This window comes from Nicotiana sylvestris, chromosome 9 (genome assembly GCF_000393655.2).
Source record: "Nicotiana sylvestris chromosome 9, ASM39365v2, whole genome shotgun sequence".
In the NCBI taxonomy this organism is placed as follows: Eukaryota; Viridiplantae; Streptophyta; class Magnoliopsida; order Solanales; family Solanaceae; genus Nicotiana; species Nicotiana sylvestris.
Window position 1 is genome coordinate 118,340,405 of NC_091065.1, and position 12,392 is coordinate 118,352,796.

At 38.9% G+C, this 12,392-nt stretch overlaps 1 protein-coding gene across 1 annotated transcript; it reads left to right on the plus strand.

Annotated features, from left to right (window-relative positions):
• Positions 1–612: 612 nt before the first annotated feature.
• On the plus strand, positions 613–2,099 carry LOC138878119 (uncharacterized). Its single transcript, XM_070157779.1, has 3 exons — positions 613–1,169; positions 1,268–1,603; positions 1,805–2,099. The coding sequence occupies exons 1-3, from the start codon at positions 613–615 to the stop codon at positions 2,097–2,099; spliced, it is 1,188 nt and encodes a 395-aa protein (XP_070013880.1).
• Positions 2,100–12,392: the final 10,293 nt, after the last annotated feature.

The window sequence follows — 12,392 nt, forward strand, 5'->3', positions numbered from 1 at the left end:
GAATCAAAACATCACATAGTTCAGGGAAACAAACACAAACAGGGGACAGGGGGCATGGGGACAAGTAGTTCACATGTAAGAGCATAGTTGCACATACATAGTCATCAGAGAAAAACATTTCAGAACTTAGGTAGTCACAACATTTTTACCAAAGAGGTTCAGGGTTACATGCTGATAATTGTACTGGGGTAAGGAAGAACATGCATTAGACAAATAACGGAAGTAGTAGGCATGCTGAATTAAAGGAAAGATAGACACATCAATTAACACAGAGACATGCTAATTGCAATGAGAACAGCAGAACCATAAGTAGAAGCAAAAAAAAGAAACAAGAGGAAGTGCAATACACATAAAAACATGTTGTTTTGGAAACTGTAAATCAAATAGGAGACATACCAATCAAGAGTAAGATAATATAGAGCAGTGGTGTGCAGGGAAGTAGAGCAGGAGTGTATGCAGACCAAGAGAAGGAGAGCATGAGAGTCAACTCCGGAGGTATACAAGGTCAAATGCCGTAGACACTTTATGTGTTGTAACTGGATGTTGCGTGCGATCAAGAAGGAAACAGGGTTGTGGAAAGTGGGTAAATATATTAGCACACACAGATGTGAAATGGATACATTCAATCTGAATCACTTCAACTTGGATGTAGACTTGATTTCTCTTGTCTTGATTCCACACTTGGAAGTGTCCATTAGGTACAAAATCAAAGAGTGTATTACATCCGTCCACCAGGAATATGGGTGTACTATAACCAAAAGAAAGGCATATCTCAGGCGCAAATGTGCATTTGAAATTATTTATGGTGGCTGGGATAAGTCATTTTCATCTCTACCCAGGTACATGGCCATACTGAAATACTTTAACCCCGGGACTGTTGTTGAATGGAGGCATGAGCGGAGTCCGGGAATACTGAAATATATTTTCAACTATGTGTTCTGGTCATTTAAACCAGCAATTGATGGTTTTGTGCATTGCCGTCCTGTAATTTCTATAGACGGTAGTCATGTCTATGGAAAGTATGATATTAAGCTTTTAATCGTAGTTGCAGTAGATGCCAACGTACAAATATTTCCACTAGCCTTTACTATTTGTGCGAATGAAAGCGTAGAGACGTGGATGCTTTTTTTTGAACCACTTGAAGCAACACGTTTTCAAACAACGTTAAGGTATTTGTCTAATATCTGATCGGCATGGTGGTATTTTAAGTTCTATACGACATTTGCCTGAATGGCAGGAACCCTTCATAATATCGTTACTGTGTGAGGCACCTAAAGGCCAATTTCCAGAAGAAATATCCCGACAAGGCCTTGCATGATTTAATGTGGATGGCTGCAACTGAGCACCAGCAGTGCAAATTCACAAGGCGCATGAAAGCGATCAGGCAGTTAGACGAAAGAGCCTATAATTGGCTGATGGGACATGAGCTTCACAAGTGGACATTGCATACTGATGGTGGAAGACGATGGGGAGCCCTGACTACAAATGTGTCGGAGTCATTCAACGGCTTATTGAAGTCTGCACGTGGATTGCCTGTCACTGCAATACTAATGAGAATATTTGAGAAATATAGGAGGAGAGCACATTGGCATTCATATTTATAGTATGATCACGATCGGGGTGTTTTTGAAGTTCGCACTGCTATCCGCGGACACCAAGGGAATAATCTACAAATCGTGAATGAAACCAGCAGGTTGTGTTCATGTGGGAAATGGACCATCTACCACATGCCGTGCGCACATGCCATGAAGTGCTTTCAACAAGTTGGTTTAGGGACAACCAACTATGTTGATAGGCAATACAGTGTTGCTGCATACGTAAACACATATAGTGGGCAGTTGCAGCCATTGGGTGTTGAGCATTATTGGCCGTCGAAACCATTTAAAATGTTGTGTAATAAGGATTATTTGCGCAAGCTGCAAGTGCAAAAGAGAATGCGTATACGGAACCAAATGGATGTTAGTGATCCCGTTTATGCGTGTAAACGTGGCATATGCTCGCAAACAGGACACGACTGTCGTAAATGTCCTTCAGCTGGTCTGGGTGGCGGTGGTAATCTAGCTCTTGGTGCAAGTTCGTCTAATGTACCCAACTATTAAGGATACACATAGTGTTTTGTTTTCCTAATATTTTTTGTAATAAGTGTCTGTACTTATTTATGTTGCAATATCTATCAAATAAAATTATGTTCCACAATCTTGTTACATCTTATTATCTAACATGACCTTTTGAATTGGGATGATGATATGATAGTTCCTCCATTTAATTTATTGGTGTTAGTAAAGAAGACCAATATGAAGATTGAAATTTCATAACATAATACTTGAAGAGAAAAAAGCACAACGACCATAACTAAAACAACATACATAAAAATAAAATATAATAAAAAGATAAATCAAGACAAAGCTGTTTCATTTCAGAAAATTTAATATGTATAGCGCGGTTAAATACTACATTTTGTGTGTTGTCTTGTCGTTCTGAAAAGCTGGCCGACTGCGAAAAAGCTATTTCGTTTCAGAAAAAGTCAAATGTATAGCAAGGTTAAATACTACGTTTTGTGTGTTGTCTTGTCGGTCTGAAAAGATGACCGACTGCAAAAAATCTATTTCGTTTCAGAAAAATCAATATGTATAGCATGGTTAAATACTACGTTTTGTGTGTTATCTTGTCGGTCTGAAAAGCTGACCGACTACGAAAAAGCAGTTTCGTTTCAGAAAAAGTTAATATGTATAGCGCGGTTAAATACTACATTTTTTGTGTTGTCTTGCCTATAAATAACACACATTCTAGTTATTTTCTGTGCGTAACAATAATTAATAGCAAATATTTCCATAAAAGCAAGTTTTTTTTTACGCTTTAACAAATGTCTGAACCCCTTTATGTGCCAAGGTGCGAGTGCGGCAAAAAATGCATGATGCAAGATTGTTGGGATGATGGTGAAGCTGGACGCCGCTACTGGATGTGTATGAACAAGTTTTATAGGGTTCCCGACGAACATGTTTGCAATTTTGAGGTATGGATTGATGAACCATATCAGCAGGAATACTACAAAAAAAAGTTGCAGCATCTTCATTATTTGTGTTTGAAACAGTGGGAAAGAGAGCGACAATCCAAACGAGAAGTTGCGAAGTTGAAGGAGAAACTCAAAGAGGTGGAAGAAGAAAAAAATAAGCGGGAAGAAAAATTTAAGTGGTTGGAGCAGAGAATACTAGGCGGCGGTGACTAAATAATGACATGTATGTCTTGAGCGTATAGTGTATCTTTATGTTACCCGTGTCATGTATTTTCATTAGTTGTACTGAATTTAAGTTATGTTAAGTTTTTATGTTTGTGTTTGTGTTGTACTGTTAAAACAAAGAAGAAACGGGGTATTAAAAATATAATGTGCATATTATGTAAGCATAAAAAATTGTTGTTATTTACATAATTTATTATTTACATAAAATACAAAAAAAAAAAAAAAAGAAAATCAATTAGTCCCACAACCTTTTGTGCTTCAATGCAGCCGCTGGCCTGAGGCACATCCCCTCCCGCCCGGATACACTATCAGTATCATCCTCATCAAGTCGCCTCTTTATATGAGGATGCGCTGCAACATGATCGTCAGTTGGGCTGGCAGGGTCGGTAGAAGGGGCCATCGGTCCATCAACAACCTACAAAAAAATAAGTAAGCTTAGTGTCGCGCCCTCTTTTTCTCGCGAAATCGGGTTTATGACATTTGGGAGGACAACTCATTCCTTTTGGGAATTGGGTTTGACTTGAAGAGTCGCCACCTAATGATTAAGGTGCATTGGGACACCAAGAGGGTTTAATTTGAGTAACTAGAGATTGGGTAAGGGCTTGAGATTATCCCAAGGGGAAGGTGTTAGGCACCCCTCAGGATCCACTAGTGTGGTTTCCGGCCAGACTATTATTGTGAATTTAGGTGCAAATAACATGTAGGCAAATGAAACTTCAAATAAGAGGAAATTTTCACGTAATGGTTTACAAATAAACAAAGTTGGAAAGAACTGATTTTTTTAAAAAGAAATAATTTGAAATCTTTAGAAGAAACAAAGAAACAAAGGGAAAGGGGGAGGGGGGGGGTCCTAGGTTTATTAATAATATGGATCACCCCACACAATGCTCGATAATCACTTCCTCAATGAGGGGCTACACGTGACATTACCGTGTGGTCATCATATCCATATCTACCCTTCCCACCCCGTTAAGGTATTAAAGCGCGAAATGGTCTCGATTACTTATTGCATGCTATTACCCGTCCCAATCCTATCAGTCCCGGAGGCATTTAGGACTACTAATCCTAAAGGGGAGGGATATTAGGCTTATTTGTAGTTTCAAATGCAAAAATTCTAAGGCGACATACAAAACACGTATTGCAAGTTAAGGAAAGCACATAACAAGAAGAGGCTCAGATATACCTCCTTACACAAAGAAGCATGTAATTAGCATGACTTACATATACGGTTTAGGGTATGATTAGATACTAAACATGGAAGAACTTAAAGGTTGAGGCAGACTAATTTATTACACAATTCAGATAAGAAACCTGAATGAGGCCTGCCTGCTGGTTGTAGTTAATAGAACAGATTCAGTTTATAACTTTACCCTAAGGCTTGCCTAAGCATTGGACAAGGATCTTATAGGCATGGTATCTACTGAATTCAGAAAGCAATGAAATAACAAGGTCTAAAATAACTGAATACGTACTGGTTAAAAAGGGGCAATCAGATTATTAAAAGAAAGGCAAGTTTTAACGAAGGTTATAAGTTCTGAAACTGATGGTACCTGTTATTACTGGCTTTAGCTCTATACGTGAATGAAGCGATTCAGATTCGATTAGAAATTCCTATAGACATGCTTTCTACTCGTAGTTGATTTTGAATTTTGTAGACATGGTATAAAAATGCAGAAGACTCGTTTTAAACCTACGAACATGATATCTAGACGCTGAATGAACATGATATCCAGGTGCAATTGGATGTTTAAGTCCTATGAGCATGATATCTAGGTGCAGAAATTTGTTTAAGACCCATAGACATGATATTTAGGTGCAATTGATCGTGCAGATTTAGACAATCATGTAGGCATGATTTCTATATGAATATAGTAGCCCTATGATCATGATTTCTATATGAATTTAGGATATACAGAATTCAGAAGGAATTATAGGCATGATTTCTATTTGCATATGGAGATTTCCAAACACCTATAGGCATGATTTCTATATGCAGATTCAAAATTCCTATAGACATGGTATCTACCCTTTTTGCATACATAGTTACCTTCCCCTTTTTCACTAACCATTCCCAAGAGTTTATTACAAATTATTACAGCCCGGAATAAAGTAAAAAAATACATCAAAAAATATAAATAAAAGTACAACCAAAGGAGAGCTTGATTCAGACTTCATGTCCGAAATATGAGGTAAACCAACTCCATGAGATCATGATCCAAAGCCTTTCTCCGATTTGAGTGTGTCAAAGTTCCCTAAGAGCCTCAAAGGGACTCCGGGCGAAGCTCACACCCAAATGTATAATCAGATTAGGACAAGTGCAGTGTGGAAGGGTCAGCCCTCAAGTGTCCAAGTTCAGAGGGAACTCAAAGGGTCCCAAGGCAAGGCTCACAAGAGGGGGGCAGAACTTAAAGAGTAAGAAAGTGTGCAAGTGCAAAATAAAATGCTAAAGGGGAAAATGAGAGGGAAGCAACTACTAATAAACACACATAGTGGGGTTCAGGGGAATGGGGAGATTGTAAAGAGCCTATTGCTTAGGCAAGGGCAAGCTTCAAGCATGCTCAGCAATGGAGGATGCTAGCATACTCTCAAACCTTCCAGAACACACTATTTAGAGGCTAGGATCCAAAGGGATCGAGTTTGATTCATGGACAATAACTTATAGTATTGTCATGCCTCAAACCATAGATTAAACACATAGGGGGAAGGGGTTTGGGATTCATAATAGAACATGCAAAAAGAAATCAGTAATGTTGAACCACACAGAAGCAGTAAGTAGACAGGGATACAAAAGCTGTAAACAAACACATTGTTGTGGTGCTAAAAAGCTTAAATCAGGACATACCAGTTTTCAAAGAAGCAAATAAAGAAAGGCAAGTAGCAAGTCTTGTAAACAGGCCACAACACAAGCAATAAGAGAGAGTACTTTTGAGTGTAAGTGTAAGTTCAGAAAGACTACCAGTGATGGATGTTTTTGCATTTTCAAAGAAGCAAATAAAGAAAAGCAGGCAGTAGGTCTTGTGAACAGGCCACAGTACAAGCAACAAGAGAGAATACTTTTGAGTGTAAGTGTAAGTTCAACAAGACTACGAGTGATGGATCTTTTTGCAATTTCAAAGAAGCAAATAAAGAAAGACAGGCAGTAGGTCTTGTGAACAGGCCACAGCAAAAGCAACAAGAGAGAATACTTTTGAGTGTAAGTGTAAGTTCAGCAAAACTACGAGTGATGGATGTTTTTGCTAATGAAAGAGTCGTGTATTTATAGTGTGAAAAAACAGGCAAAAATATGGTAAGAAAACAATTAAGGAACTGGATATCAATTAAAAATCAATCAATACAAGACTTCCTTTAATTAAGAAATTCAGACTTAAATGGTAAAAGTTCTTTAAGGAAAGAAATCAAATAAGCATCTTGTGCAAAGTAGTCAATTAGGGGTAAATACATAGGGGTTTAATTAAGGGAAGAATTTTGAAATACACGGTTAAAACAAATAAGGTAAGGATCAATCAGTATACAGTAAATCAAGGGGTCAGAGATTTTTGTAATCATTGGTCCATGAATGAACCGAGTCAGAAAAGCTAAGGAAAGTTTTTGACTCAAATCGAGTAACAGGGAAGTCAGCAGACAAGGAAGGAAATCAATCAAACTTATACAAAGGAAGTCTGATTTTCTTAATCGTAAGCCATTTTTAGAGGGAAGTTCAGCACATATAAAGAGCACACAAATATGCTAGGCTGAATTTAGGGCAAAGAAAAAAAACGCAATGCCATTGCAAAATCAGTAGGTAATAGCATGTAGGATCATGGTAGTCATATAGGTCAGCAATGTAGAAGAGATAATATCAAATAGCATACAAAGGGTCCAGTATAAGGACCTTAGAAGAGTTTAGTAGAAAATCAGAATCACTTAAAGAAATAGAGATTTCAAGACTCGGTTCAGAGACTCGAAATAGGCCTAAAGAAGTTAGGGTTCTGGAATCAAACAAGTTCAAGCAAATCATATAGCCAATGGTCTCAAAACTAAGATGAACCCCAAATTCTAGAGTTTTTACCATCAATCGAGTGCAGAGATGAGAGGACAAGTAATCAAGAAAAAAGATACTAATCGAGACAGATTCAGAGGTCTCAGAAAGGAACTGAGACCTTGGATATGCTCTTTCAGTAGCAGGAACTCATGAGAAGCATAGTAAAGAACAACATGCGACACACAGTAAAGAAACATAGTAGAAGAAACTAATAAGAAACCTAGTAGAAGAAACTAACAAGAACACAACAGGAGAAACATATAAAGAAACATAGTAGAAGAAACTTAATAAGAACACAGTAGGAGAAACATATAAAAACACAGTAGAGGAAACTGATAAGAACATGGTAGAAGAAACCTAACAAGAACACAGTAGAAGAAACATAGTAGAAAATACACACAAAGAACACAGTAGAAGAAACAGAGTAGAAGAAACACACAAGAGAAAAAGAAAATCAGAGAAACATCTAAATAACTCAAAATCCTAGATCGGAAAAAATAAAGGTTTTGAAAGCATAGTTTGAAAGAAATATCAAGAAATCGTTTAAAAGTTTAGGGAAAACATGGATCTAGAACAAATCTAAAGAAATCAGAAGAACCTCAAAAGCTAGGGTTTCAGAGGAACCCAAACGGTGAGAAAGGCTTGGATAGTCGTTGATCTAAGCAGGAGGAGTCGAGGCCAGACTCGAACAGACATGACTTGCCGGAGCAAGGCCGGAGATGGCCATGAAACTTGAATCAAGCAAGGTCTGGACCCAGCATCTTCGTGGTCAGGTCATGAGACTTCGGTAACCAAGCGTGGAGGAGCCATAAAAGGCTGGTGGGTGGTGAAACCACCATGGATTCAAGCAAGAAAATGGCCGGAGAAGGTGAGTGAAGCTCATCAGAGTGGAGGGGGATGGGGGAAGGTTCTAGAGAGAACCAAAGATAGAGATAGAGAGATGAAAGTCGATTGAGTGAGGAATGAGAGGGGTTTGTGGGGGGGGGGGTCGTTTGGTTTAATTTGGTAAGAACGAATCTGGGCCGTTGATCAAAATTGATCAACGACCAAGATTTAATCCGGTTGGGTCGGGTAGATTTAGGGATTGAGCTTAGGTCTTTGGGCTGGTTTAATTAGGTGATTGGGCTAGTTTAATTTGGGTTGGGGTCTGTTTGATTTTAGGCTAAATTTGGCTACAAGTTAAATAGCCCCTTATTTTCCCTTTAATTTATAGAAAAAATAGTAAATAAATTTATGAAAACAAATTGAAAGCACTAAAATGGTTTATAATATATAATTATCAATTTAAAAATATAAGATCCCATTTTATAAACATGAGATGAATTTAAACCTAATAAATGGCTAATATTGCAATTATGCAATTTTAACTTTAAAAATACTAAATAAATTTGTAAAAGAATATGTAAAAAAAATATCTTAGCTATATATTAGTGTAAACATGAGACTTCAATAAATGAATCACCAAAATGATAATTTTGGGAATAATTATTGGGTTTTTCTTGATAAAATAGGGCAGTGAATTGATTTAAAAATCTTTGAAAAAAAATTAAGGAAAAAGAATGTAACCTTGGGATATAGTTATATATGCATATATAGGCTATTTTGAAGGTATTTTGCATATTTAAAAATACAGGGAAAAAGTGGATATCAACACTCAGTATATGAAAATGTATATTAGTAATGTACGTGTTAAGTCAAAAATATTTTCTTACCATGGTCTCGTCGGGCTCTTGAATATAAGCATTCGTGGTGTCCTCAACATCGCACAAAGTGGCCTCCATGACGGGCTGAGATGAAGCCTTAATAAGAAAATTAAAAATTAATTTATGGCAAATCATTGAGAAAAAAAACAAATTAAAATTTAATAGTAATACAAATATACATACGCCTGTGATAGATCCGCCGCACCCGACGACGATGAGCCAAAACTCAACCTGCGCCCACCATCCATGTCTCGGGTTGGCCGATCCTCAGCTGTGGTCGATGGGCCTGGAAAGAACTGCTCCCAACCTCTGGTGAAGCTCGTGCCCATAATCAACAATGGATCTGACGGGGTCACCTGCGATGCTGGCAACACCAACTAAAGGCTGTACGACGACATGCTGCTGGGATGCTCGTCTGGATGAGGAATGTCATTGGGCAGATCAGGTCCAACCTCCTCATCAGGTGCCTCAACACCCCTTGCTGTGAACCACCTCCTCACTGGCCCCCACGACCCCGTGGGGCACCCCTGCCTCGTGAGACAGCCCTGCCTCGTGGGACAACCTTGCCTCCTCTTCGTCCCCTCGGGCGTGCGACAGGCGTACCCCGATTGTGGTGCTCTAGCGCCACATAATCAGCGTCGTGATCTAAGCGCTCGCCCTCTCTGGCTTGCTGCAGTGTCCGGAGAGCCAGCTCTGTCACCTGCCGGCCATACTCAGCGACCGTAGGATCGCCGGCATGCTGCTGCATATACAGTTCTAACTGGTAGAATAGATGATGACCAATAGCCTGCACAATATTTGAAATATTAATTACACAACGCTATATCACAGTTATAAGTAAGAATACCAAATAACATATCAATACCTCGTGCCTCCCAGCGTATGGTCTGTACTGACTGCCAACTTGATGAATGAGGTTCCCGATTAAAAGTAGGGTAATGCGGCGGTACCAGGACGTATACATCTGAATAGTTGCCGCTGGATTTGTAAAGATGGGGGTGGAATCAGGTCCCCTTGCCGGTCCCAAGTATGGACCTGCGCCTCTAGTCATGCTACAAATGCGTCATCCACCCTCGAACGATCATCCCCCTGATAATGTGTAGCCTCCCATGTAGGACCCCTCGGTATAGTATGCGGACGACCAAACTAGCGAAGTACCCACTCTGTGGCATGATGCTCCATAATATCGAGGTACATCAGCGGGACGGAAGTGCTCCAAATTAGTCGGCCGACCGAGCAATAATCGGGCAGGCCACCTATCAAGTCGTCGTTGTATGGCATCCAGATGAACTATCAAATAATAACATAAAAGTGAGTATGCGCAACACAAGTAAATTTATAACAAGTAAATTTAGGTACACATTTACCTGTGCGCCCTCCAGCATATCCAACACATCCCTAACAAGGGGGAGATTATGATGAGCATCAATGGCTCGATAATTTTCACGCCGGAGAACCCGCCTCCTAGATAGAGGGAGAAACGGAGGTGCTACATCAGGAGGTAATTGTGGTAGAAGTGGCTGCTGTAAGCACGTGATTTTTGCCCTATATGAGAAATACTCCCAAAAAAATTCAAAATCAAATGATTTTCCTTGGTGTGCAATTTTGTGAGATTTTGAGATATTTTTGCATAATTATTTGTATTTGTCTGTGTTTGCTTCTTTGTTAAATTAATAAAAAGTACAAAAATATGTCGCATTTTACATGTAGGATTTAATTCTACAAATTGTTAGTAATTAAATTAGTTTTACAAAAATTAAAAATTACAAAAATAGGCATCTTTTGCATTTTTAGCATTTAATGTCCAAATGAACAATTTTGTGCTTAATTATTACTTAATTGTGCGTTAATTATTATTGAGAGTTAATTTGCGCTTTTATAACTTAATTTAGTTCTTGATAATAATTTAAGTACTTTTATAATTTAGTTTTAGAAAAATAAAAGAAGAAAAGAGAACAAAAATACAAAGAAAAATCGGATTGGGCCACTTCTTCAAATTTCAACCTCAGGCCCAAATAATTGTCCAATCTTCTCCATGACCCAGTCCACTACAGACCGGGTCGACCCGGTCCGCCCCATTAACCCATTAACTCAACACCCCTTCTTCATTTTTGTCCAACACAAAACAAAACACAAACCAAAAAAAACCCTAAAAAACCTAAAAAAAACTACCCGCCCCCCTCCATCTTCTTCCTCTCCAAAACCTTCAACCCGAGCTAACCATGGCTGCCTCCCATGGCTTCTTCTGCATCCAAACACCACCCAAACACTTGTCCGACTCCCTCACGGCCACTCCCTCCATGGCTAACCCCTTCACCTCCATAACCAGTCCGTCGTTGCTACTCCATTCCAGCTGCTCCTGTGTCCTCGATCCAGCTGCGTCGTCCATGAAGCTCGTTCCTGCTTCTGCTTGCAACGTCCATGGCTGCTCGAGTCGGAGCTCGACGAACAGCTTCCTCTGTCATCGACGAGTTGCTGCCTCACTTTGTCTTCTTCAAAGCTCGAGCATCACCATGGCCAAGCCGTCTCCGAGCTGCTGCCTCACCTTCATCTTGTTCGCCACAACCAAACGCAGCTTCTTCTGTTTCGCGGCACGCTGCTACTGTCCAGCTCCTCCGTCGTCACTGTAGCAGTTGCTACGTCCAACGCCTTCTTCATCTTCTTCTCGTCGCCTTCAGTCCCAAAACAAGATCCAACCATTTCGTTTGGTCGATTTTTAGTCGAGGTCGTCGAGCGTAGTTTTGAGTTCGTCAAGTTTACAAGGAAGGTGAGTTCGTCGTTGAGTCCGGACAGATTTATTCCCATTCGAGGTTTGTCGAAACAGTCCATACAATCGAATTCGTCGTTGTTCATCTCCGGTTAGTAGTTTTTGAGTTTTATTTTGTCCGTATTTCGTTTGGATATTTTTCGAATCTAAAATCGGCGAATGTTTGTTTTGTTCATGTCTATGGTTAGATATTTGATTTTTTGTTTTGTTCATGTTCATGTGTTTTTGTTGAATTAATTTTCAGATCTCAAATGGAAGTTAATTAGTTGTTTTTCATGTTTACTTCATGTTTGTATTGTTGTTTAAGTGAATATTTGTTAGTTTAATGTTTGTTAGATTCAAATTGAAATTTAATTAATTATTTCTTCAATTTGTCTCATGTTGTTATGTATTTTCCAGAAATTAGTAATGTTGTTTGAATCATTGAATCCGTCATGTCTGTTGTTTTAAAAATGGATTTAATGCATGTTTATTCATTGTTTGAAGTTCATGTTTAAATCCAGTGATTTAATGTGAGTTTATGTTTGTCTTTGATTTGTTAGTCTAGTTTGAATCATGTATTTTGTTGTTTGTATTGTTGTATCCTTGCTCATACATTCATGGTCTAAATTAACCAGGATTGGTTCCCGATATGGTTAATTCATTCCATTAATTTTGAGTTGT

Bases quoted from the DNA above. Each gene is read 5' to 3' on its own strand.
- LOC138878119 (XM_070157779.1), top strand. From the start codon at position 613: ATGGATACATTCAATCTGAATCACTTCAACTTGGATGTAGACTTGATT. The intron at 1,170-1,267 runs GTATTTGTCTAA...TTACTGTGTGAG, and splicing joins CGTTTTCAAACAACGTTAAG to GCACCTAAAGGCCAATTTCC. The intron at 1,604-1,804 runs GTATGATCACGA...TAGGCAATACAG, and splicing joins CATTGGCATTCATATTTATA to TGTTGCTGCATACGTAAACA.